The 25,993-nt window shown below is 32.4% G+C and overlaps 1 protein-coding gene across 2 annotated transcripts in view; it reads right to left on the reverse strand.

The window, feature by feature from the left end:
• TECRL (trans-2,3-enoyl-CoA reductase like) overlaps nucleotides 1-25,993 on the reverse strand; it is a 120,828-nt gene that overhangs the window by 86,330 nt on the left and 8,505 nt on the right. For both annotated transcript variants that reach the window (XM_050789886.1, XM_050789888.1), the window contains exon 2: nucleotides 6,008-6,059. In XM_050789886.1, coding sequence (XP_050645843.1) covers nucleotides 6,008-6,059 — 52 coding nt within the window. The remainder of the gene's footprint in view (nucleotides 1-6,007; nucleotides 6,060-25,993) is intronic.

The following is a 25,993-nucleotide window of genomic DNA, read 5'->3' on the forward strand; positions in this document are numbered from 1 at the left end:
GCAGTGAGCCAAGATCGTGCCACTGCACTCCAACCTGGTCCGCAGAGCGAGACTCTGTCTCAAAAAAAAAAAAAAAAAAAAAAAAAAAAAAAAAAAAAAAAAAAAAGAAAAGAAATGGATCTTCAATAAAAAATACATTTCACCAGATGAAGAATGCCAGTGAAAGCTAAGAGAGTTATATTTCTGAGGGATAATGTTTGAAAAGCACAGGAGGCTAATAATTTCTCAGAGACATTTAGATTTAAGAAAAGAAGGAAGAGCAATAACAACATAAATTTCACAAGCAGTAAGTTTTTTTCCTATCTTTACCTTTTCATTATTATCTCTAGTTATCTTAAATGCAAGTAATTTTTATCAATTTGACTAATATGTTACTAGTCCACACAAAATCAAAGAGTAGAAAAATTCCATTTGTGTTATTTCTGATGGTTCCCTCTATTTAATCTTTAGTCATCCTAAACAATTTTGATAATATAGAAAGAAATGTGATCTAGAAACCCTAAAAAGTACTTACTACTTAAAATTATCAAAACGTGTAATAAAACTTTTATCTCAAGTAAGGATCCACAATGTTAATGATGAATTATCCAGAAAGAAAACTATTAATCATGTGCTTAGTAATATGCTAATCTAAATTAAAATATCACATAGTTCATACTGTACATTTTGTATGAGCTTTGGCATAAGCTTTGAAAATAGATTTTGATATAATTTTGAAAATATTTAATACAGGGCATGATTTGCTACTGCATGAAGATTGAACCTCATTCAGTATGTTCCCAAACTATTTTTTTACCCAACTTCCAACCTGTGATTTTAATTGTAATTATGGTGTTTACCCACATTGAATAATCACAGAAGTGGTCATCCATTATAACTGATGAATGACTAGTTTATCTGTAGAAACTATATATGCTATTTGGAGTGCCATTTAGGGCATCTTATCTTGTGAAAACAAACCGCTTTTAACTACAAACCCAGTAATAATAATATATAATTACTTTTACATTAATTACATTGTAATTTAAATTGTAAATTATAAACACAATTCAATCATAAAATACAATTAATTTGCCATTATAATTAATTAAATTATATTATAACTAAATTATAAAGCAATAACAATTATAATTAATTACATTTAATCAAAACCAAATAATTACAATAAAAACAATCAAATAATAAATAATTAGAAATAATTTTACAAACTCTTTTGATACAAAATTCTACCTTTATGCATGTTTGTACAGTGGTATTTCTGAATCTCTGTTAGAGATTTCCTGGCTTACAATCATTCGTGCCCAGTTCCTATAGAAAACATTAAGTAGACCTTCGCTTTATCAATTTTTCAAAGTATTTACATAAATATATATTTTATTCTATATATGCAAAATACTACATTCATCTGCTTTTCTGTGGAAACCTAGACTATAGGAATTTTTCACTTTTCTTTGCAGGCAGAAACATTTTTCTCATTCTTGCTCCAGCTAGCCACTTTATAAAAATCAACTGTTCCGTCATGCTTATTGAAGCTCTTTTCTACTTACATCTTATCTAGATAAGATACTGCCCAATTTATGAGTAGCTAATAACCACCAATTATGTCTTTAAATGTAAATTGTTATGATTTTGTTTTTAAACATGCTCTCGTAAAGTCATATTTTATCCCAAGAGAAAAGTAGGTTATTTGTTGAATTGGGTAACAATAGAAATAGAGTGGTAGTACTCTGCCAGAATAAATAATAAAGACACACAGAAGTTTTTTAAATCTCTTAAAAATGTTTAAAAATATTTACACAGTTTTAGTCAGAGTGTCACTGGGACTAATAATTATTTATTTTTCAGCTAGGTTTTTAAAATAATGAACAATTCCTCTATGGAATACTTATGAGCAAATGAACCTGAATAGAGCATGATATAAGAGAGAGTAGCGTGAAAATTTTTTAAGCTCTCTAGAAGAGACTTGAAGATGCAAACAAGAACAATAATTACACGTGTTAAGAAATAAATAGATCAAGATAAAGTCCACTTGAGGATTTGCAGCTGGGGACATTTCATGCATTTTTGCTGCATTAAATGAGAAAAACATAAGAAATGAGTGAAATTACTTGTTTGTACGTGCATGCATATATCTAATTTATAGTTTTATATGCTTCTATTTTTCATGAAAAACATTCGTCTCTCCTTGCCTTAGCAGCTAACTCATGAATGTGGTTTTCTCTCTTTCTATTTCTTCACCAGTCTGATTGCTGTGGCATTACTAGGGTAACCTAAGAGATTATTCTTATAACAAAGCAGAACTTAAAAATTATAAACCTTGGAAGAACGTTGAGATTGTGATTGTAGAGAAAAGACATATTACAGTAAACAAAATTCTAAAATAAAGCAAAGAAAAATGTAAAGCTGAAAAGTCTGAGAAATCATAAGAAGACAAAATACCAGGATTAATCAAAACACCTAAGAGAACAAAAGATAGAGATAAAAGACATATAACAAGAATTCTGCCTTCAGGAAATAATGTCTTCTGAGAAGATATTTTTTTTTTTTCTTTCCAAGATTAAATTCCCACTCCAGGGCCTGAAAACAAACAATGTCAGAAATGTCATAAAAATTAATTTGGTGTCAAAAAGTAAAGTTTTTAAAAATCTGACAAATGTGGCTTTGAACGTGTATGATTAATCTCTTTGGTGTATATTTATGTACTTTAATAAGTATCCAATATTATCTAATTTTAAAATGTGCTGAAAAGATAAGATCCTAAGGCCATTGTGAGAGAAATTCATTTTACTGATGTCCATATGTTCACAGATTTTTCAGGATTAGCAATATTTTTCAATGTCTTTCAAAAATTGGCAAATACATTATTTTAAATACTTTATATAATGTAATGCAACAAAAAGTGTTTTTGTGTATCTTCAATTTGTAAAACCTAAAGATCAAGAAAATTTTGAAATACACTATGATATATAGGAAAATGCTGAAATATTATTTTTATATTTTACATGATTGAAATCTCAAAATAAAGATACTTTTTAAAAAGTGAAAAAAGTCACAATTTAAGTAATGCTGTTAAAGATTACTACTTACAAAGCGAAATAAAATAATAGCTATCAATAATTATTGTCCTGACACAGCTATTGAAACTAACTATACTATTGTATTGTCAGCTATCCACTTTTGCAACAGGACATTTCTAGGATATTTTTGTAAGCTGCTTAACTTCAGTTTCCTAATTATTAGAAGCAGGCTCTAAACCACACAAATACAAACAGCATTCCTTTAAAAGTTTAAGATTTCAAGTAATTGCTATGTCTATTAGTTGACATAAATTATTATAAAAATAATACTTTTGGCCGGGCGCCGTGGCTCAAGTCTGTAATCCCAGCACTTTGGGAGGCCGAGACGGGCGGATCACGAGGTCAGGAAATCAAGACCATCTTGTCTAACACGGTGAAACCCCGTCTCTACTAAAAAATACAAAAAAATAGCCGGGCGAGGTGGCGGGCGCCTGTAGTCCCAGGTACTCGGGAGCATGAGGCAGGAGAATGGCCTAAACCCGGGAGATGGAGCTTGCAGTGAGCTGAGATCCGGCCACTGCACTCCAGCCTGGGGCAACAGAGCAAGATTCCGTCTCAAAAAAAAAAAAAAAAAAAAGCTTTCTTTTGTCAAGGTGACTGCACATTCTTTTACATATAAATTCGACTTTGATTCATGTACTCATTTTCCAACAATATAAATAAGATTTCGTTATTTTTGTTTTACATACAATTATCTTGTTACATCTTTTTACTCTATATTAAAGTCATTTTCAAATGTCTTCCTACTTACTACTGTAATCTAAACTTTCTGGAGACACTTTATTAGATTGAATTGGTCTAAGTCATTTCAAAGGTGGCAATTCAATTCAATTACTAGCTTAATGAGATCCATGTTTTATGCTATGATAGAAATAACTATTAAAATAAACTTAAGTAGAAATACAGCAAAAATACTTATAGAGATAATCAGAGTAACATGGCTCATATAGTTTATGTGATTAGATAAAAATATGAGTTTGATAAAAAGCTCAATGTATTAGAAAATACTGTTATAAAAATACAGCTAACAACTATAATGCAATAGTTAGAAACTTAATCCACTATATTTTTCATATATATATAATCCACTTTTATATATATATATATATATATAGAGAGAGAGAGAGAGAGAGAGAGAGAGAAATCTTTTTGGCTTTGTTCTTTGTCCCTTACTATAATGCTTTTCTGGCTCTTCAGCATAACCAGTTCCTATATCACTTCATGGCAAAATAAAAAATGTCAACTTCCTCGAGAATTTTAAACTGAGTAAGCGTATTTCAAACAATTCTATTCCTTCCTGTATAGGCTTTCCGTTTAATTACAAATTTTAAATAGATTGTACTCAAATGTTTATAAATTTTAGGTACATTGACTATTTGCAATTTATTTCTGCATTCTTTAGATGAATATATTGTCTTCCACATAAGACTATTTTGACAATTTATGGCATGTTTTCTGCGTTTACTGAATTAGTCTTTATGTTTGGCATAATGCCATATGTAGAGAAAGTACTCAGTAATTTACCTGTTTGTCCTAAAATAAAGTAATATGAGAGCTCTACTTATTTACTGTGAAGTGTAATTAATTTAATGCATTAAATTATGAGTTTCATGATTATTTTCACAAAATACACATTGTTTAAATAATCTAAAATATTAAAAATGTTCCCTAGCAGAACTCATAGAATATAGAACACCAAATGTGAACCGTTAGCAAAATTCCAGGGGTTCAGTCTTGGTCTGGGTGCTCATAGCACGAAAGCCAGTGACTGAGACTATATGTGTTGCCAAAGAAGAAGGCTTTAATTGGGTGCTGCAGCCAAAGAGATAGGAGCTGTCTCAAATCTGTCTCCCTAACTGACTAAAACCAGGGGTTTATATAACAGGGAGGAGATGTAACTGTGTAAGAAAACAGGAACTATGGATGGGAAAGGACACAGTTATGATGAATGAGGGGCCTAGCATCTTATTGTCTGGATGTGATGACCTGGTGAGTTTTAGTTCTTTGATACTTTTTGAGTGGGCTAAGGAACTCTTTCCTGAGGAAGGAACTCAGATAAAATAAAAGTATCAAGCTTTAAGAACAGAAGGATCAATTTCATTGTTTATACAAAAATAACTGTCTATGGGACTATTGGATCAGTTTCAGAACTTTAAATAATAGAATTTTGGTTATCATGGTCTGCCATTGTATTCATTAATTGCAACAAATGTGCCATTCTGTGAGGGATATTTATAATGCGTGAGGCCAGGCATGTGTGGGGACATGGTTATATGGGAAATCTCTGCACTTTCTATTTAAATTTTTTCTATGAAACAAAAGCTGCTCCAAAAATAAAGTTTGTAAAAACAATATTTGTCAATAATTATAGACATTTTTATATTTAACATTTGGAGTAAACTTTATTGAGAAAGTATAAAAATAAAAATATAATTGAAATACATCAAATATAAATATTTTTAAGTAAATAAGAGACTAATTCATTATGTAAATTTATTAATAAAATTAAACACTATAATTTAGATGAATAGTGTGAAGGATTTCTATGTGAATGATACTTGACCAGTATAAATACAGGAAGTAAAAATGTGCCTAATATTTTGCTTAAATAGAAATAAATACTTGTATCAATTAATGTCTTTAGTATATACAAAATTTCTCTTTATAATACAATGAAGTTTAAATATAAATTAAAAACAACTTTGTGAAGAAAAATTTAAAATGCTGGCGATTAAAGGGTCAATTAGGTCAATTAGAGTTAATGCTAGAATATTTATGCCAAAGGAATATTAAGCAAACTATCGTTTCTGAGCTCCTTGTAAAACAATGGTTTCCATACACTCTATCATATATTGCTCTTATAGAAAAATTAAAACCTATTTGAAAATAAAGCACTGTAATATAAATTCTAAATAATATATACAACTTACATGCTTTGTGAAACTTTTGCTTAACATCATGAATAGTAGATGATTGTGTCACCTGAAAAGGAAAAGAAAATAGAGTTATTTTTAAACACTGTTAATTTGTTTTCTATCCATTTAAGGAAAAGAAATTTTAAATATATCCTAAAATTCTTACACAATAAGAATTTTTGCTTGGTTTATCTCTTTTTAGTGATTACTATTTTGACAAACTTGAAATGTTGCAATCAGCAAAAATATAATTAAAAAAATGTTTGTATACAACGGTAATAGTTTTAACACATTAATTCAATCCAATTTTTATCCCTAAGATATATTTTTGAATTTTCTTTGTCCAAAATATTCAGTGTATTTTTCCACATCTCGTAAAACTATCAATTAAAAATATGTCTTAATGCACAGGAAACTGAAATAATGTATAGCAATAGTACCTGAAGATGTGAAGTTAATTTATATGGACAAATGAGAGAAGTGTTCACCTCTGAATATCATGAGACAAAAGTAACCTTAAGCCCCCTACTGACATTATTTAAATCCCCAAATAAAAGTACTAAATGTCCATTAAAATGCATGTGAGATTTTTTTTTTATTCCTTAAGTACATAGTAATTTGTCAAAATATTTGGTTCTAAATAACTAAAACGAACTCTATAAATTAAAAAATGGATAAAATATTTTTATTCTTCTAAATTTGAAAATTATTGAGGACTAAAGTTCCATACAAACACTTCAAGTCATCACAATACTTTTTTGACTTTCTGAATTTATCTCAAAAGACATTTTCATGATAATTCAAGAAAATATATTTCTTTTCCCTGAATAAGCATATGATACTTGTGAAATTTATTATAATCATATGTTTACATGATTTATTTATGCTACACTAAAATCCCCTTATAGCTGTTTTGAAAGGGTTAAATGAAAAACTCATAAAATGTTGGTGCATAATAGTCCATAAGATCCATATAGTTCTTAATACTGTTACATTATGTTTGATGTTTTATTATTCACTGAAAGTATAACAACAAATACATCTATTTTTACATATCTCACCCTCTACTTAACAGGATTGTGGCTAAGCATTCAGTATACTGTTCAGAATTGTTTTATGATTTCCTGTGTGTATATGATTTACTAAATAAGAGAGTTATAAGACTTAAACCCTAAAAAGTAATAGGAATTCCAATTTGTGTTATTCTGTTAATAGCAAAATGGTCCTAAAACATTCTGTGTATATAAAATTATAAATATTTCATGGCATTGCTCTTCTCTGAAAAATGTTAGAAAAAAATTTTAAAACAGTTTATAGGGAGAGTAATATGTATTTATATACTTTTGCATATATTTTAATTTTGGTTATTAACCTTTAATATTTAAATTTAATTTTTAAAATATTGTTTTAACAGTGTCCATTGTTTCATCTCAATGTTTCTTATTCATTCAGCACCTTTATATGTTGCTTTTTCTGATAAAGACCGCATGATATTCCCTAGAGTAACAAATATTTGTCCATTAGTCATATCAAGGACCATGTAATTTTAAATAAAAAATAATTTTCATGATCAATAATCCCTCAATTTGGGTTTGATATGTGTTCATCTAGCACTTTATGAGGGCCATTTTCTTGTATTATGCATTGGTTGCTCAATCTATATGGAGCTGAGGATAATGACCTGGTATTACTGTTGTTTTGTTTTGTCATGTAGTACACCACAGAGCATACAATAAGTTTTAATTAACTTTCATAGAAGTCAGAAATAAAGCTGTGAGTGCAAACATGTAAAAACAAAGTAAGATAAAAGTTTCTTAATCTGATATGCAAAAGCTGTATGCCATTCTCCACACCAGAATAATGCAATTGACAACCTTCTAATTTGGTATATGCATTTTACTTTGAATTTTCTTATTTTCAAGGCTAACATCATTTTCCTGAAAGAAACCTTCATGTGTAATAGGGATGTATTATAAGCTCTTAACATTTTAGAAAAAATTCATTTGACTTTCATGTGTTAGAAAAGTGCTGATTTTGAATAAATCCTTGAGAACTGCCCTTTCTGCAGTAATTTTGCACAAAAAAAAATCAGAAAAATTAACTACTAAAGGATTCAGACATGTATTCAGTTAGGCACAGGATTGTGCTTTTCTGCTCTTTTCAGTCCTTTAGTTGTACTGAAAGCACAAAGGCAGGAAAATATGATAATTAACTGAGCATATAAGAGCTTCTGATGACTAAATTGATGTCTCAGTGGCTTCATCAGGGAGTTTAGTTATCATAACCTCCACTTCTTAGTCAGTTTTACAACATCTTAAAAAGGATAAACTATCATCGTGATAATTTATTCATTTCCATAATTATACAGATGGGAGAATGTGAAACTCTACATTTGAAACCTTAATATTCCCTTCATTAATGTTTATTTCTCTTAAAAGAAAATGAGTCTTAAAATAGTGAGTAGGGAAGTCAAATGATGGTAGTTAAACCAAAAATTTACTTCTAAATTTTAGCTGATTATAGTTAAAATTTGAGTTATTATTACTTTCTCTACATTTAAGTTGATGAAAACAAAAAAGCTTTTTTCATTCAAGCATTTAATCTAGAATTTGTTTGAATGTGCCCAATATGCATTTACTACAGTTTTTCACAGAAACCTCTTTTTATAATATTGCTTCTTTTTAAAACCATATTTTAGCCACTTTCACAGTAAATTCTTAAGATGGACAGATGTCTCCAAAATAGTGCACATCCTGATTAGAGCAATAAAAATTAAATTATAATGAAAAACAGCAACCACTTGACATTCATTTGATGGGGTTGTTGTAGTATAAAAACCTAAATTTGTCAGTAAACTTTATTAAAACAAAGAACTTGTCTAAAAGTAAATGTATAGAAATAAAACCAAAGTGAAAGATGAACTGATATAAATAATTAGATATAGTGGTGTGAAAATGCAGACACAGATACACAGAGAAATACAAAATGTCAGTGCAGGTTTCCTACCTAAACAGAGCTGTTCTTCAAGACACAAGGAAGAAAATTGCCCCAAAAAATCACATGTTAAGCTGATTAATTCAGGAAAATGGAAAAAAAATAGCTTTGAGAATTTCCATTAGAAGATTTTAGGCCAGACTTGGTGGCTCAGGCTTGTAGAATAAACTCTTTTGGAAACTAAGGCAGAAGGATCACTTGAGTCCAGGGCTTCAAGACGAGCCTGGGCAACATGGCGGAAATCCTATATCTCAAAAAAAAAAAGAAAAAAGAAAAGAAAAAAAAAAATTAGCAGGGCATGGGGGATGTGTCTGTAGTCCCAACTATGCTGGAGCCAGGGTGACAGAGCGAGACCCTATCTCAAACAAGCAAACAAACAAACAAACATAAAGAAGGTAGTAGATTAGCAAATAGAATGTATATTTGCATATTTTATTCAGAATGGACAAGGATTTTCTCAGTAAGCAAATGTTATTTTACTAATAAGTAACCTTAAGATTGCTCAGATAAGTAAGCAATATATGGAAAATAATTTTTATACATTCAAAATGTGTTCAGTATTTTGTAGAATAGCAAGAATTTTCACTATGAATAAAACTGACAGTACACAGTGAATCTGAAAAAATATGAGTTTTAACAAGGTTTAGATGTTTAAATTTAACTGAATTATACTATGGTTTCTCTTCAGATCGTATAAACCTTTCGCCTTTTAAATTTAACTGAATTTTATTTATCTAAGAAATTGAAATGTTTTATATTATATCAATTTCATTTATTTATAAACTAAATTATTTAAAATTAGCTCCTTGTTAAGTAAAACGATATGTGTGTGTGTGTGTATATATATGTGTATGTGTATATATATATATATCTATGCATACACACATATCCTGCTTTTGTATCATACAAAATGTTTCTTTTTATATTGCAATAACAATTTGGTTAATATCAATTATGCCTTTTCTATTGAAAAATAATGTAAAAATTAACATATAAATTGATTTTCTCATATTATTTACCAAAGAAAGTTTATCTGAATAATGCTCTTTTATATGAAAAATTTTATTTCTAGGAAATTATGTGTGAATTTTACTTAGAAGTACAGCCTAAAACATTACTGGTCTGTTATTTATGTGTGCGCGTGCACACACACATGCACACACACTTGACCCTTGAACAATGCAGAGGTGCCAACCCTCCATGTACGCATATTTTAAAACAATTTGTATTGATATCTAATAATTATACATATTTATGGTGTTCATGCGCTATTTTAATATGTACATAACTTGTGAAATGATCAAAACAGTATTTAGAATATCCATCACCTTAAACACTTACCAGTTATTTGTGTTGGAAGCATTTCAAATCCTCTCTTCTAGCTATTTTTAAATATACAATATATGTTAATTGTTAATTATAGTTACCCTACTATGTTATCAAACAGTAGAAGCTACTTCTGTTATCTAACTGTATGTTTCTACCCATTAACTAACCTCTCTTCATTCCTTCACTGTCGTTCCCAGCCTCTGGTAAATATATACTGTACCTTCATGAGATAAACTTTTTAAAGTGTTAAACTTCTTTTTAAAACACGACACATGAATGAGAACATGCAATATTTGTCTTAAATGCCTGGCTTTTTTCACTTAATATAATGACCTCTAGTTACATCTATGTTGTTGCAAATAATAATTGATTCTATAGCTTGGTTATTGTGAATAGTGTTTCAATAATCATGAGGATGCAGGTATCCCTTTGATATATTGATTTGCTTTGCATTGGATGAATACCCAGGGTGGAAGTCTGGAATTTATAAAAGTTCTATTTTTGTTTTCTGAGACACTCTCTACTCTTTTCCATAATGTCTGTACTAATTTCACTTCCACTGATAGTGTATAATAATTTCCTTTGATCTACATCCTCACCAGCGTTGGTTTTGTTTTTGTTTTTCCATAGTAACCATTCATACTTGGGTAAGATAATATCTCGGTTGTTGGGCAAGATAATATCTCATTGTAGCTTTAATTTGTATTTCCCTGATGTTAGTGATGTTGACTGTTATATATCTGTTGGCCATTTGTTTGTCTTCTTTAGAGAAATATCTATTCAGATTATTTGCCCAGTTTTCCGTGGAATAATTTGTTTGTTTGTTTTTATGCTTCTGGGAATTGAGGTATTTTAGTTCCTTATTTAGTTCTGAATAATAGTCCCTCATCAGATGAATAGTGTGCAAATATTTTCTCCTACTCTTTTGCCTCTTTACACTATTGTTTCCTTTGTTATGCAGAAGTTTATTATTTTAATATATTCCCATATGTGTATTTTTGTTTTTGCTACCTATTCTTTTGAGGTCTTAGTTATTATTATTATTTTTTTTTTTGGCCTAATGTCCTGAAGCATTTCTCCTATGTTTTCTTTTATCAGTTTATGGTTTGAGGTCTTAGCATTTAAGTTTCCAATCCATTTTCAGTTGTATTTTAGTGTTTGATAAAACATAGGTGTCTAATTACATTCTTTTGCATGTGGATATCCAGTATTGTTAGCATCATTTATTAAAGAAGTTGTCTTTTCTTCAATGTATATTGTTGGCTGGCACCTTTGAAGACAATCAGTTGACTATAAATGCAAGGATTATATCTGGGTTCTCTGTTCCATAGGTCTATGTCTATTCTTATACCAATGCAATGCTGTTTGGTTACTATTGCTTTGCGGTATATTTTAAGTCAGGAAGTGTGATGCCTCCAGCTTTGTTCTTTTTGCTCAGTGTTACTTTGTCTATACAGGGTCTTTTGTGGTTCCATATAAATTTTAAGATTGTTTTTCTATTTTGTAAAGAATGTCATTGGTATTTTGGTAAGAAATGTATTGAATTTGTATATTGCTTTGGGTGGTGTGGTGTGGATATTTTAACAATATAAATTCTTCTAATCCATTAGCATCAGATGTGTTTCCATTTGTTTGTGTGCTCTTCAATTTCTTTTATCAGAGTTTTGCAGTTTTCCTTGCAGAGTTCTTTCCTCTTCCTGGTTAAATTTATTCAGAGTTTTTTTTGTTTGTTTTTGTTTTTGTTTTTCTTTTATTTTAATTAATTAATTAATTAATTAATTAATTTTTTTGGTGCCTATTGTAAATGAGATAAAATTCTTGATTTAGTTTTCAGCTAGTTTCTCATTGGTGTATAAAAATGCTACTGATTTTTGTATGTTGATCTTGTATTCTGAAAGTTTACTGAATTTATTTATCAGTTCTAAAATATTTTTGGTGGTGGTTTTATGTCATTACACATATAAGATTATGCCATCTACAAAGGACAACTTAACTTCCACTTTCCAATTTGGATGCCCTTTTTTTTTTTTTTTTTTCCTTTTTCTTTCCTGATTGCTCTGAATAACATTTCCTGTAGTATGTTGAATAAGAGTAGGTATCCTTGTCTTGTTCCAGTTCTTAGATAAAAGACTCTCGTTTTTTTGCCATTCAGAATGATGTTAGCTGAAGGTTTGTCCTATATGCCCTTTATGTTGAGGGTTGAGATATGTTCATTCCATACCTAATTTGTAGAGAAGTTTCTTTTTTTATCATAAATGGATTGTGCCTTGTATTGGATGCTTTATCTGTATCCATTACAATAATCATATGAGTTTTATCCTTCATTCTGTTGATACGATATATCATATTTATTGATTTGCATATATTGAAGTATACATTTATTACTGGAATAAATCCCACTTAATCATAGTGTATTATATTTTTGATGTGTTGTAAGATTTGCCACCTGAGCCAGCATCAGCAACCTGCTGGGGTCCCCTTCCATGTTGTGGAAGCTTTGTTCTTTCACTCTTCATAATAAATCTTGCTGCAGCTCCCTCTGGGTCTGCACTAACTTTATGAGCTGTAACAGTCACTGTGAAGGTCTGCAACTTCACTCTTGAAATCAGCGAGACCACGAACCCACCAAAAGGAATAAACTCCGGACACATCTGAACATCTGAAGGAACAAACTATGGACACACCATCTTTAAGAATTGTAACACTCACTGCAAGCGTCCACGGCTTCATTCTTGAAGTCAGTGAGATCAAGAACCCACCAGAAGGAACCAATTCTGTACACACTTTGATCCTTTCTTTTTTTTATTATTGTCATTGCAGTTTGGCTGTTTTCTGTAGTAGTAACATTTGAGTCCTTCCCTTTCTTATTGTGTCTGCTCCACATGAGTTTTATACTTTTTTTGTATTTTCATGATGGTAGATACTATCCTTTTGCTTTCACATGTAGGAGTCTCTTAAGCATCTCTTGTAGGACCAGTCTAGTGGTAATGATTTCTTTCAGTTTTTGCTTATCTGGGAAATACCTTATTTGTCCTTGATTTTTGGAGGATGACTTTGCTACATATGGTATTCTTGATTGTCAGTACTTTTAATATGTTATTCTCTTCTCTCCTGTCCTTAACAGTTTCTGCTGAGAACTTAGCTGTTTGTTTGATGAAGATTCCTTTATATGTGACTTGATGCTTTTCTCTTGTCTTTTTTTTTTTTTTTTTTTTTTTTTTTTTTTTTTTTAGTGTTCTCTCTTTGTCTTTAATTTTTGACAGTGTGATTACAACAGGTCTTAAATAATATATTTTTGGTTGGATATATTTGGGCATCTTTAAGCTCCTGTTTCTGGATGGCTACATCTTGCAAGATGGGACATTTTCAGCTATTATTTCCTTAGGTGGAGTTTCTATACTTTTGTTTGTCTCTCTTCTGGAACACTCAAACTTTAAATATTTGGTTGCTTTATGATGCCCAATATGTCAGGCAGGCTGTCTTCATTATTTTTTATTATTTTCTTTAGGTTCGTCTGGGTTATTTCAAAAGACATGTCTTCAAGTTTAGAAATTCTTTCTTTTGCTTGATATAGTCTATTGTGGAACCTCTCCTTTGTGTTTTTATTTAATTAATTGAGTTCTTCAGTTTCTGAAGTATAGTTTAAATCTTTTTTATTATATCTATCTTTTTTGTTAAGTTTCTCATTAGATTATAAATTTTTTTTCTAATTTATTTGTATTGTTTGTGCTCTTTTATAAAATCTCACTAAGCTTCTTTAATATTATTTTGAATTTATTTTTAGGGATTTCATATATTTCTTTTCATTGAGATCTGTTGCCAGAGAATTATTACTTTTCTTGTCATGATTTCTCGTTTTATCTTGTTTCTTGCCTCAATATGCTGATATCTGCAGATCTGATGTAACAGTTGCTTCTTCTAATTTTATGGATTGGCTTTCAAGGAAAAAGAATTATCCTGTAGATGTCCTTATAGTGTTGGTTGGACAGGGCACTTAGTCTTTGATTCTTGTGTGTGCAGTATCGTAGTCTCTGTATGATTTACTTTGTAATCATCATCAGTATTGTCTGTGTGGTACTCAGAGGCTTAGGCTGCACTTGTAGGTTAAGGCTGTGGTGAGACTTTACTGGAAATTAGAACATCAGGTGGGTAATCCTTAGACACCAGTGGTGTCAGCAGCAGGCTATGTGTGCCAGTCATTGGGTGCCCAGGCGGTGTATGCAGGCACTAGTGTTCCAGGTGGGATGATTCTTGGGGCTCTTGGAGGCTTCTCATGTGCTTACAGTGACAATATTTAGCTGGATAGGCAGGTGGGTACTCAGGCCTCTTGCTTTGTGGTGTTCATGCCAGCCCTGTCTGTGGACCAACCCTGAAGACCTCTGGTAGCATGCACAGGTGTCAGCAGTGGTGGCAACTGAATGAATGGGCCAGTCCTGAGGCCCCAAACTGACATATTCAAATGAGTGCTATTAACTGTGGTGGTGGCAGGCTGGGAGGGGCCATCCTCAGGCTTTCAAGAGGCACATGCAGGCACTGATGGAGACAGATGGAACAGGTGAATCCTCAGAGCCCTAGACAATGTGTGCAGTCATCAGTAGGCTAAGGGCTCATTCTCAGGCACCCTAGAATGCATTTATAAGTACTGGTGGTAGTGGGTGGAGGGGTCAATCCTTACACCCTTAAATGATGCATGCAAGCATTGGTAGGGGCAGTACCAGTTTGTATGGACCTGTTCTCAGGCCCTCTGATGGTGTGCATGGGTACAGGTTGTAGCTGGTTTATCTCCATACCCCTGGACATTGTATGGGACACTGGCAGCATGAATAGGCCAGTCCCCAGGCTCCTGGAAGTTATGCATGAGTGCTTGTGGCTTCAGGCCCCTGGATAATGTGTACAGACACTGGAAAAGGTGGTTCCAGTTTGAGTGGGCCTATCCTCAGTTCTCCCCAATGTTATCTGCAGTCATAGGCTATGGTGGGTGGAACAGGCCTCCAAACGGTATGCTCACATCCAGCAGTGGTAGTGGTGGGCAGTGCAGACCAGTTCTCAGGCCCATGGATGATGCACACATTAAATGGCTGTGGGTGGGGTGGATTTGCTGCGAGGTTTTCCTGGATGCTATATGTGGGTTCCAGGGACAGACAGATGGGTGGGTCAATCCTCCAGTTCCTGCACAATCCTCATAGAGGCTGGTGGCTCTGGTGACCAGGTGGGCCTGTCCTCAGGCCCATGATGGTACATATGCTTACTAGCTGTGGCAGGCCAGGTGGATTGATCCTTAAGCTCCCGAACAGCGTGTTTGACCAGCTGTGGAGTAGCGTTGGTGTGTGAGGCAGGCCTGTCTTCAAGCCCCAGGATAGCATCCAATTTCGCCAGTCCTCAGATACCCTGAAGCATGCAGGTTAGCAGCAGCCTGCTGCTAGGGAGGTGAATGTTACAGTGTTGCAGTGGCTGCAAAGGGGCAGCTCTCAGGCTTGTGGGAGTGTGTACCTTAACTCTCTTTGTCCTGACAGCAGTCTCCTTCATGCACTACACCACCCTCCTGTTTCCTGGGATACAGGACACTGCATAGGCTGTGTGTTGAAGAACCATCCGAGCTGCTGTGCCCATCTGGTGTCATGTTGCCATAGCTTTCTAGGTGGATGTGAGGGGATGTCAGTGGGGCTCTAGGAATGTGGAGATGCAGGGGTTGTTGGGTCCCAAGGCAGGATACAATTTATTGGGAACTGAGCTCTCAAAATGGAACTGTGCAGCAGTTAATTTGAGTCTTAAGAGATGTGTGGAATCCAATATGAACTCCCTCTCTGGAATAATGCCATCGTGTTGACTCCAAGTAGCTCCTTATACTAGTCTTGGGGCCCGTGAGGGCTGAGGGGCTATCCCAGGGCTAAGATTAAAGGAGCCCATGGTGAAAATGTGGACCATTGGGAATCTCTTGCTTACCTTTTCCCCACACTTGGCTGGGCTTCTTGCTTTACTTCCTCCACCTTTCATGATTCAGAGCTTTCATGCCACTTTCCTGCTCAATTTCAATGTTCTCTCCTAGATGCCCTATTCAACCTGTGATCACCTATCTGCTTTGTGATTCAATCCTTCCTTGTGTAGGAGGCAAATGTCAGGAGCCTCTAGTCAGCCATTCTGAAGCCCACATATAACTTTTGATTCCCCAAAAACTTGATTACTAATAGCTTACTGTTGACTGGAAGCCTTACCAATAATGTAGAATCAATCAGCACATATTACATCTATATAATTATACCATTATTAACTATTACAATGCATATAATATGTATTATATATGGTATTCTCAAAATAAAGTAAGTTAGAGAAAAGACAATATTATTAAGAAAATTATAAGGAAGAGAAAATATATTTACTGTTCATTAAGTGGAAATGGGAATTCATGAAGGTCTTTATCCTCATCGTCTTCATACCAAGTAGGCTGAGGAGGAAGACAAGGGTTTGGTTGTTGTCTCAGGGGTGATAAAGGTGGAAGACAATCCATTTATAAGTGGACTCATGCATTTCAAACCGATGGTGTTCATAAGTCAACTGTATGCATATATATGTGTAAGCATAGAAGACAAAGTATGGGAAGTGATTTTTGGATATGTAGTTTTTCCTGTGTAATTTTTCTTTTGCTTATTAGAGGATTTATCTTTCATTGTCTTTTAAGCTCTATATTTATGATAGATAGTAATACTTATGCTGTTTTTCAGGGTTTATATTTAATTAAGAATTACTATTTCAAGCCAAAATGTAAGCCTGTTACTCAGGCACAAATTATTAAAATCAATTTGTTTTGTTTTGCGTTATTTTATAATAAGTTTATTTTAGAGCAGTTTTAGGTTCACAGCAATGTTGAACAGAAGGAACAGAGATTTTAAGGTATTCTTTACCTTCATACATGCATAGCATCCCCTATTATCAACATCTGTCACCAGTATGGTACATTTGTTACAACTAATAAACCTACAATGACACATCATAATCCCCAAAGTCCACAGTTTACAATGGGGTTCACTCATGGTGTGGTACATTCTGTAAGTTTGGACAAATTTATAATGACATATATCTACCATTATAGTATTATTCACAGTTTTTTCACTGCACTAAAAATCCTCTGTGCTCCACACCCCATCCCCACTGGCAACCACTAACCTTTTAGCTGTCATCATTGTTTTGCCTTTCCAGAAAGTCATATGGTTGAAATCATAGTATGCAGCCTTTTCAGATTGAGTTTTTTCACTTAGTAATGCACATTTAAATTCCCTCAATGTCTTTTCATGGGTTAATAGCTTATTTCTCTTTAATGTTGAATAACTTTCCACTGTCTCTGAGTAACAGTTTATCCGTTCACCTACTGAAAGACATCTTGGTTGTTTGCAAGTATTGGCAATTGTGGATGCAGCTACCATAAACACCTTTATGCAGATTTATGTGTGGACATAAGTTTTCAGCTCATTTGAGTAGATATCAAGTAGAACGACTGTTGTACTGTATGGTAAGAATATATTTAGTTTCGTGAGAAACCATCAAATTGCCTTCCAAATGATTTTACCATTTTGCATTCCTAAAAGATATTAATGAGAGTTCCTGTTGTTCCACATCTTCCCAGCATATGATATCAGTGTTCTGGATTTTGGCCATTCTAGAAGGTTCACAGTAATATCACATTATCATTTTCATTATCATTTTCCTGATGATATATAATGTAGAGTATCCTTTTGTATATTTATTTACCATTTGTGTATCTTTTCTAGTGAAGTGTCTGTTAAGTTCTTTGGTCCATTTTGTAAATGGGTTATTTGGTTTTTAATTTTTCTGTATCTAGTGATAAAACTATGCAATTTTTTTTTTTACTTTCTCTTGGTGATGTGATGAACCACATTAGTTGCTTTTTAAATGTTGAACTAGCCTTGAACAAGTATGATAAATTTTAAGAGTTCTTTCTATATTTTATATATATATATATAACATATATATATATGTGTGTGTGTGTGTGTCTTTTATCAGATATGACTTTTGCAAATGTATTTTCCAGTTTGTTTCTAGTCTTTTTATTTTCTTGGCACTGATTTGGTACTGATTTTCACAGAGTAGAAATGTTAATTTTAATGAATTCCATCTTATTAACTTTTTCATGGATGATACCTTTGGCATCATCTCTAAAAGGTCTTTGCCAACGCCAAGTTCATGAAGATTTTGTTGTTACACCATAACAGTTTTATAACTTTGTGTTTTACATTTAGGTCTGATATTCATTTTGAGTTAATTTATGTGAAATGTGTAAGATGTGTCCAAATACTTTTTTTTTTTTTTCCATATGGGTGTCTAGTTGCTCCAACACTATTTGATGGAAAGACTGTATTTTCTACATTATGTTGCCTTTGTTCCTTTGTCAAAGATCAGTTGACTGTATTTAGATAGGTTTATTTGTGGGCTTTCTATTCTGTATCATTGATATATTTGTTTTTTCTTTCACTAATATCACATTGTCTTGCTTACTATAGCTATAGAGGAATCCTTGAAGTAATGTAACGTCAATTCTTCAACCTGGTTCTTTTTTGTCAATATTGTTTTAGCCATGCTGGATCTTTTGCCTCTGCATATATACTTTAGAAACAGTTTGTTAATATGCACAAAATAACTTGCTGGGATTTTAGTAGGGATTGCGTTACATCTGTACATCTATTTGGAAAGAATTGACATCTTGAAAATACTGAATCTTCCTATCCACAAACATAAAGTGTCTCTCCATATATTTAGTTCTTCAGTTTCTTTCACATCCAGAGTATTTTAGTTTTTCTCATATTGATTATGTAAATGTTTTGTTAGACTTATACCTAAGTATTTTAATTTTAATTAGTAATGTGAATTACATAAATACAAATAAATAAATATAAATAATGGGAATAAGTATGCATAAATAACAATTACACATGATTATTTTATATATAATTTTGAATTGTTCTTATTCATTACTAGGATATACAATATAGTAATGTGATTGACTTTCATATATTAACTTTGTATCCTGAACCCTTGCCGTAAAATGCATCATAATTCAGGGGTTATTTTTGTTTCGTTTCACTGTTTGTTTGCTTGGGATTTTCCAGGCCAATTATTTCAGATATTCTGTGCAGACAAACATGCCATTGGCAAAGACTTTTAATTTTCCTTGCCCATCTGTAAACTCTTTATTTCCATTTTTTTACATTAGCTAGAACTTCCAGTAAGATGCCACACAGCAGTGGTGAGACTAAACATCCTTTCCTTCTTTCTGATCTTGCTGGGAAAATTTTGAATTTTTAACTATTAAAAATGATGTGACCTGTAGGTATTTTGGAGATACTATTAAGTTGAGGAAGTTCCCCCTCTATTCCTACTTTATTGAGACTTTTATTATGGATGAGTGTTGGATTTTGTCAAGTAATTTCTCTGTGTCTATTGATAAAATTGTGTGATTTTCTTTACTTTATCCTGGTGATGTGATGAACCACATTAATTGCTTTTTAAATGTTGGACTACTTTTGCACAAGTAGGATAAATCCCACTTGGTTGCAAAGAATACTTCTTTTTATACAGTGTTAAATTCATATGCTAATATTTTGTTGAGAATTGTTACATCTATATTTTTGAGGGATGTTGCTCTGTGATTTCCTTTTCTTATAACCTCTCTGTTTTTGGTATCAGGGTAATGTTGCCATTACAGAGTGAGTTAGGAAATATTGCACAAAATGGTTGTAGAGAATGGGTGTAATTTCTTCCTTAAATATGTGGTAGAATTCACCAATTAATTCATCTGGTCCTGGTACTACTGTTTTGATAGATTATTAATTATTGATTCAACTTTTAAAATAAATACATGCCTATTCAAAAATGAAAGATAATTTAAATTGTTCTTGGAAACTGAAAATTGGTGACAAATTAGGTTATTTTAGCAAATATTTATTCTATTCCTCCTCTTTATTAGAAAGGGAGGCTGGTGGACATTGGACTTAGCTTGTTGGTTTGCTTCGGCCAATGGAATAGAAACAGAAGAAGTATGTCCATGTTAAGCCATGCTTTACAAAGCATTATAAATTTTCATATATCTGGGACCTACTGACTTCTATTTTATGAGTGTATGTTCTCAAAGCTGCTGCTTGTTATTTTTTTAGATTTGTCTTTGTATTTGCCTGTTACAGGTCTCACCTATCTGGCTTAGAAGCCAGGCGACTACAATTATTCCAACTGAACAAACAGGTTGATAAAATTTGCATGAAATATTGAGGCTCCTAACATAGTTAAAGTGAATGAACTTTAGCACATGAATTTTGGAGTAAATATTTTTGATGCAAAGAGGCTTTATTTAATGTTACAAGGTTATAAATGTTCAAATCGCTGTGGTCCCTCTCTGGGCGTTTCTCTCAGAGAGAATATTTTGTATTTTCAGCATGTCAAAGTGGAGCATGATCATGTAACTTGATTGGCTTGTGAAATGTTAAGAGGAAGTTGCAAGTTTAGTATCTAAGCAGAAGTTTTAAGAGCCATTATGAGTTCACCACATTTGTGTTCATTCTACTTGGAAACTGAAAATAATAAAGACAAAAGTTGTTTAATTTAATCTGTTCCATAATAAATAGGTCTTTGAGGAAAGCTACAGTTCATCCACTTTGGACATGTCATATGAGAGAGGATTAGACTTTTGTTATTGCACATTATTGATTATTTGGAATCATTGCTTATTTTAAACTGAGCAGTCCTCTTATTAATTGTATATTGTTTAGATGGTCAAAGTGGTGTGGTTTTTTAAAAAGATAACTAGATTAAATCTATTGACTTAAAGGAACAGCACATCCTGTATCCCTGAGAGATAACAGATTTAAAATTGATTTCAAAATTTTAGAGCACTTCAAATTTTGAAGTGATAGTCATATATTTCTTTTTCCTACTTAAAGATTTATGTTACAGATTTTAAATGTGGCAAATATGAAATGAGTTTCAAGCAAAAATAATTAGGGAGGAAAATCAATTTTAGAAAGTTCATATCACTAATGAATTGTTTGACATCAAACCACAGAGATAGAGGCTACAATTATTTCTGCATCATTGGCTCACTGTCCTCATAAATGCTACTACATATTGCCAGCCACTAAAAATGATTGCATTACTTTTTAAATTTAACTATGTGGATTACATGCTCTTGGAAGAATTTGTCCTCAACATATAAACAAATGCAGAGTATCTGACATTATAGAGAACGATGAAAAATTTATCATTTCATATGCCTGAAATTCTAAAAAAAAGTTTGTTGATTAAATGAACCATGAAGGTTCAAAACATACTTGAATTGCTTTGGTGATCCTATGTAAAAATAGCTTATGTTTTATCAAGGAAGTTGATCTCACTCATTCCTATTACTTTGAATGTCATATATTTTCATATTTTCAAGTGTATATTACCAGCACCAACTTGTTTTCACAACTGAAAACTTACGCATACAACTGGATGTTTAACAAGTCTGCATGATTGTCTCAGAGTAATTTCAAAGTTAAATGGCCAGAACTGAGTGCTATATGTATTAGGCAAAAAACTGTGTCTACCCCATTAATAACATCAACACTCAAACAGTTTTTAATCCAGAATCTTTATATCAACTGTGACAATTCAACTTAATTATCTAAGAAACCTCGTCATTCTTTCGATACAACTTTATATATTTAAGATAAGCCCATTTCTGCTGTCTTTATTCTCAATATTATTGACTAGAGATCCTACTATATAGTAGGTACATTCATTGAAGACATTAACATAGACTGGATAGATTAACTAATATAATCAATTGATTGAATGGTCTTTTGTGAACAATAAAACACTTTATAAACATGCCTCTCATTTTTAAATGAAAGAGATGACATTGATATACAAGCAATAATTTAAGAAGAAATATGTTACAATGATAAAGAAAACTGCTCTCACAGTCTTTCTCTTTGTTATAGGTTCTTCTAATGATTGAAGGATATTTAATAATAAACTGACAAAATTACAAAGCTGTCTTTAATTTAAATTTAATTGAATACACCTGCTAGAAGAGTCTAGGTTGTGTTGCAAAACTCAGTGGCTTAAAATAGCCCACGCTTATTTTCTACACATACTACTTATACATCACAGATTGACTGGTGTATCTAACCTGCATTCTCCTCACTTTAGAATCTATACTGACAAAGCAGAAGTCATCTGCAACATTGACTGCGTCTAAGACAAAGGCTAAAAGAAAGGGTAATTAAATTAGCTTAGGTTCTTCCAGCTTTGGTCTGGTAATAAATGTAAGCCTTTCACCCGTATTTCATCAGCACAAAACATGTTACTTCAGGAGGTAGGTGAATTAAATTCTACCACGTTCCTGTGTGAGAACCAGTTACAAACCATAATAAAAATAGTAATATTTGAGTCTACACTTCTGATCATCGACTATTTAGTCCAATCTCCTTTACATTTTCAAAATACACATACCATATCCTCAAGAAATGCCAAACTCCTTCTAATCATGACATTGAGCTCAAACACTGGACTCTCTGAATGATATAAGATATGCCTATTTAACGTAGCAACCTATGAACTAAAAGACATTATCAGCTTTCCTAGAGCCCATTTCCTACCCCCAAGCATTTGGGGAGAAAGCAATGATTTTAAAGCTTATAAAGTAATTTTTTTTTAGTCGAGGCTGATAGATATTTTGACTTTAAGACTTAAACTCTGCTTTTATATTTATTGTCTGTCACAAGCTTTTATATAAACTCTTCTCTCCTGAAATGCATTGCCATAAGCATCCAATTTATATTGGATACCACAGGTGGTGTTAACAATTTTTTTTCTAGATCAGCAATTTCATCAGGTCTGTGCTGTACTTTATAAGTTACTGTACACAACACTTCACAAAATACCACAGCATGACCTGGATTTTCATCTTTCCAGCTTCTGATGTTTTTCTCACTACTCGACAATGAACCAGTAAGCCATCTCTCATCATTTAAATATGTCCTACAGCACTACCTCATTCCTAGCACCAAGTTATATACTAGTCACTCTGCTATCCTGCTTAGTACATAACTTGGTGCTAGGAATGAGGTGGTGCTATAGTGTCGTTCGTGCTTGACTAACAAACTCGGAATCCCAGAGTCTGGAAACAATAGTGATTGGTTGATGACGCTACATTTCTACCAATAGTTCAGTCTTTTTCTGTTACTAAAATCTGTGATATAATTGATAGTAAACCTATTACCTAGAAGACTTTTGGCATTTAAATTAGAGGGGGAAAATATCCCAAATTCTCCCTGACTGAAATCTTTGGCAAAAAAGGACATGGATCACTTAGTTTTACATTTTCTTATTTTCAAAAGCACATCATGTGATCATATCCAACTCCAAAGGGACAGAGGTGATTCCAAATCCAAATGTGATTTTGACTGCAAAAGGGGGAACATGAATTCCTTCCATGTGTATGGAAAGATAAATAATGCCTTATCCATCACAACCTTGTAATCAAAGAGATGTTCAAGTGGAAAAGTTACTTTCAAAATATTATAATTTTACAAATTCCTCCTTTTAAGAGGAATTAAGTTGTTTTGATTACATCGCCCTCCCAAGGACATTAAAATTGAAAATAATGTAAGGATATTTTAGTTTCTTAAAATATATTTTGTCAGACTTAGAGTTCATAGCTTTCCCATTTCTGCTTCTGTATTGAGTAGGGATACTATCTTATAGAAAATAAATATAATGAATCTAATATATTTATTGTTAATGCATCATATATGATTGTGTTTAGAAATTATAGACTCAAGGAATAATTGTTAAAATTAAAAAAAAAATTATTATCTGGAGTGTTCAAGAAGATCAGAGTCCCAGTTACGATTACAATATTTTCTCTGAGTCTTATATAAGAATCCATCATGCATATTATTTTTCTCTCTGAAGTGCTAGCTAGATAAAAACATGATGTTACATATATATTTTAAGCGTTATGTATATGTCTAAATATACATATATATATAATGCTGTTGGAAAATCTAGACTTTTTTGGAGTAGGAAAATATGATAAGAAATGTAATTTAATTTTTCCTTCTTCAAACAAAATATGTTCTCTCCATCCTTAACCAAGACATTCATTTCTTGGGCAAAATAAGATAAATAAAAATGGTCAGCTCATCTAATGTTAAAAATATACTATCAACTATTTTGTTATGTGAATTATAATGTCACTTTCATTACCAACATGACCTGCTATGTACAGTGACTATGAAATCATCATTGGAGATAATAATAAAAATTTCCTCTCCACTGCAGTATGGCAGGTAGCTTAGCCTCTGCTCCTTATGGTATAGAAGAGGCAACTATCAGACATGATGATAGCACCATTTTTCTCATTGTTGTGCAGCTAGATTTTTTAAACAATTAATTTGATTAGAGTGTTGCGACAGTAGAAAGCTTAATCTTCCATAGTTGTAGTGGACATACGCTTTCAGAATGTATTCATTCCACAGACTTTAATGTAGAAAAGGCAGTCATAGGCACTAGTCCAAGAATTTTATCTTTCCTTAAAAATTTAGTTCACATACCATTCCCGTGGCTTAAGATATATATTTTACTTACGTTTTACAAATGAAAATACTGTGACCCAAGGTGGATATGAAGAAGGTTAATAATAATTAACAAGGTTATTTAACAAGGTCACATAGTTAACAAGCTAAAGATAGGATTTGAACACAGAGTGTTTCCATATTTGTCCTTAACCACTATACTATACTACGTGATGGAAGAGAGTAAAATGGAAATAGGAGGAGAAAATTTATTGAGCATTTACTGTGCAGCAGGTACTACTTTGTATATACACAGAAAAACATTTTATCATCATAAATAACTTTGTGAAGTAGGCAACATTGAGCTCTTTAAAAGATTAAAAAAATTTTGAGATCATGAAATGTAAATATTTTCCTAATCTTACAAGTCAACAAATTAACAAACATGATAATTTTTTTTTGTTTTGTTTTGTTTCTTTTTTTTTTTTTTTTTGAGACAGAGTCTTACTCTGTCACCCAGACTGGTGTGCAGTGGCATAATTTCAGCTTACTGCAATCTCCGTCTCCTAGGTTCAAGCGATTCTCCTGCCTCAACCTCCGGAGTAGCTGGTATTACAGGCACCCTCCTCCACACCTGGCTAATTTTTATTTTTCGTAGGAACAGGTTGGTCAGGCTGGTCCATGTTGGCCAGGCTGGTCTCGAACTCCTGGCCTCAGGTGATCCCTCCACCTTGGCCTCCCAAAATGCTAGGATTGCAGGAGTGAGCCACTGCTCCCAGCCAAACATGAATTTTTTAAGCCCTGTAAATTAAATATTTTAGCCAAATTATATTTAAATACTTAATTGATCACATACATGGATCATTAACCTAAGTTATAAAAGTTACTTAACATTGCCATAAATAACTGCTCATTTTGTGAGGAAAGAAAGTTGTCACTAGAAACAGAAGCTCAGAACCCACGACTGTATTCTCTCCCTTGGACACCTCTGGTTGTGGAAGAAATTTCTAAGCAATAAAGTGTTGAAGATGTACACTGGCTACTTCTCATAGCCTAATTTCAGATTCAGTAGCAAAGGAATAACTCGAAGTTGAAACTTATATTTAAAAGTGAA

This window comes from Macaca thibetana, chromosome 5, assembly GCF_024542745.1.
Source record: "Macaca thibetana thibetana isolate TM-01 chromosome 5, ASM2454274v1, whole genome shotgun sequence".
In the NCBI taxonomy this organism is placed as follows: domain Eukaryota; kingdom Metazoa; phylum Chordata; class Mammalia; order Primates; family Cercopithecidae; genus Macaca; species Macaca thibetana.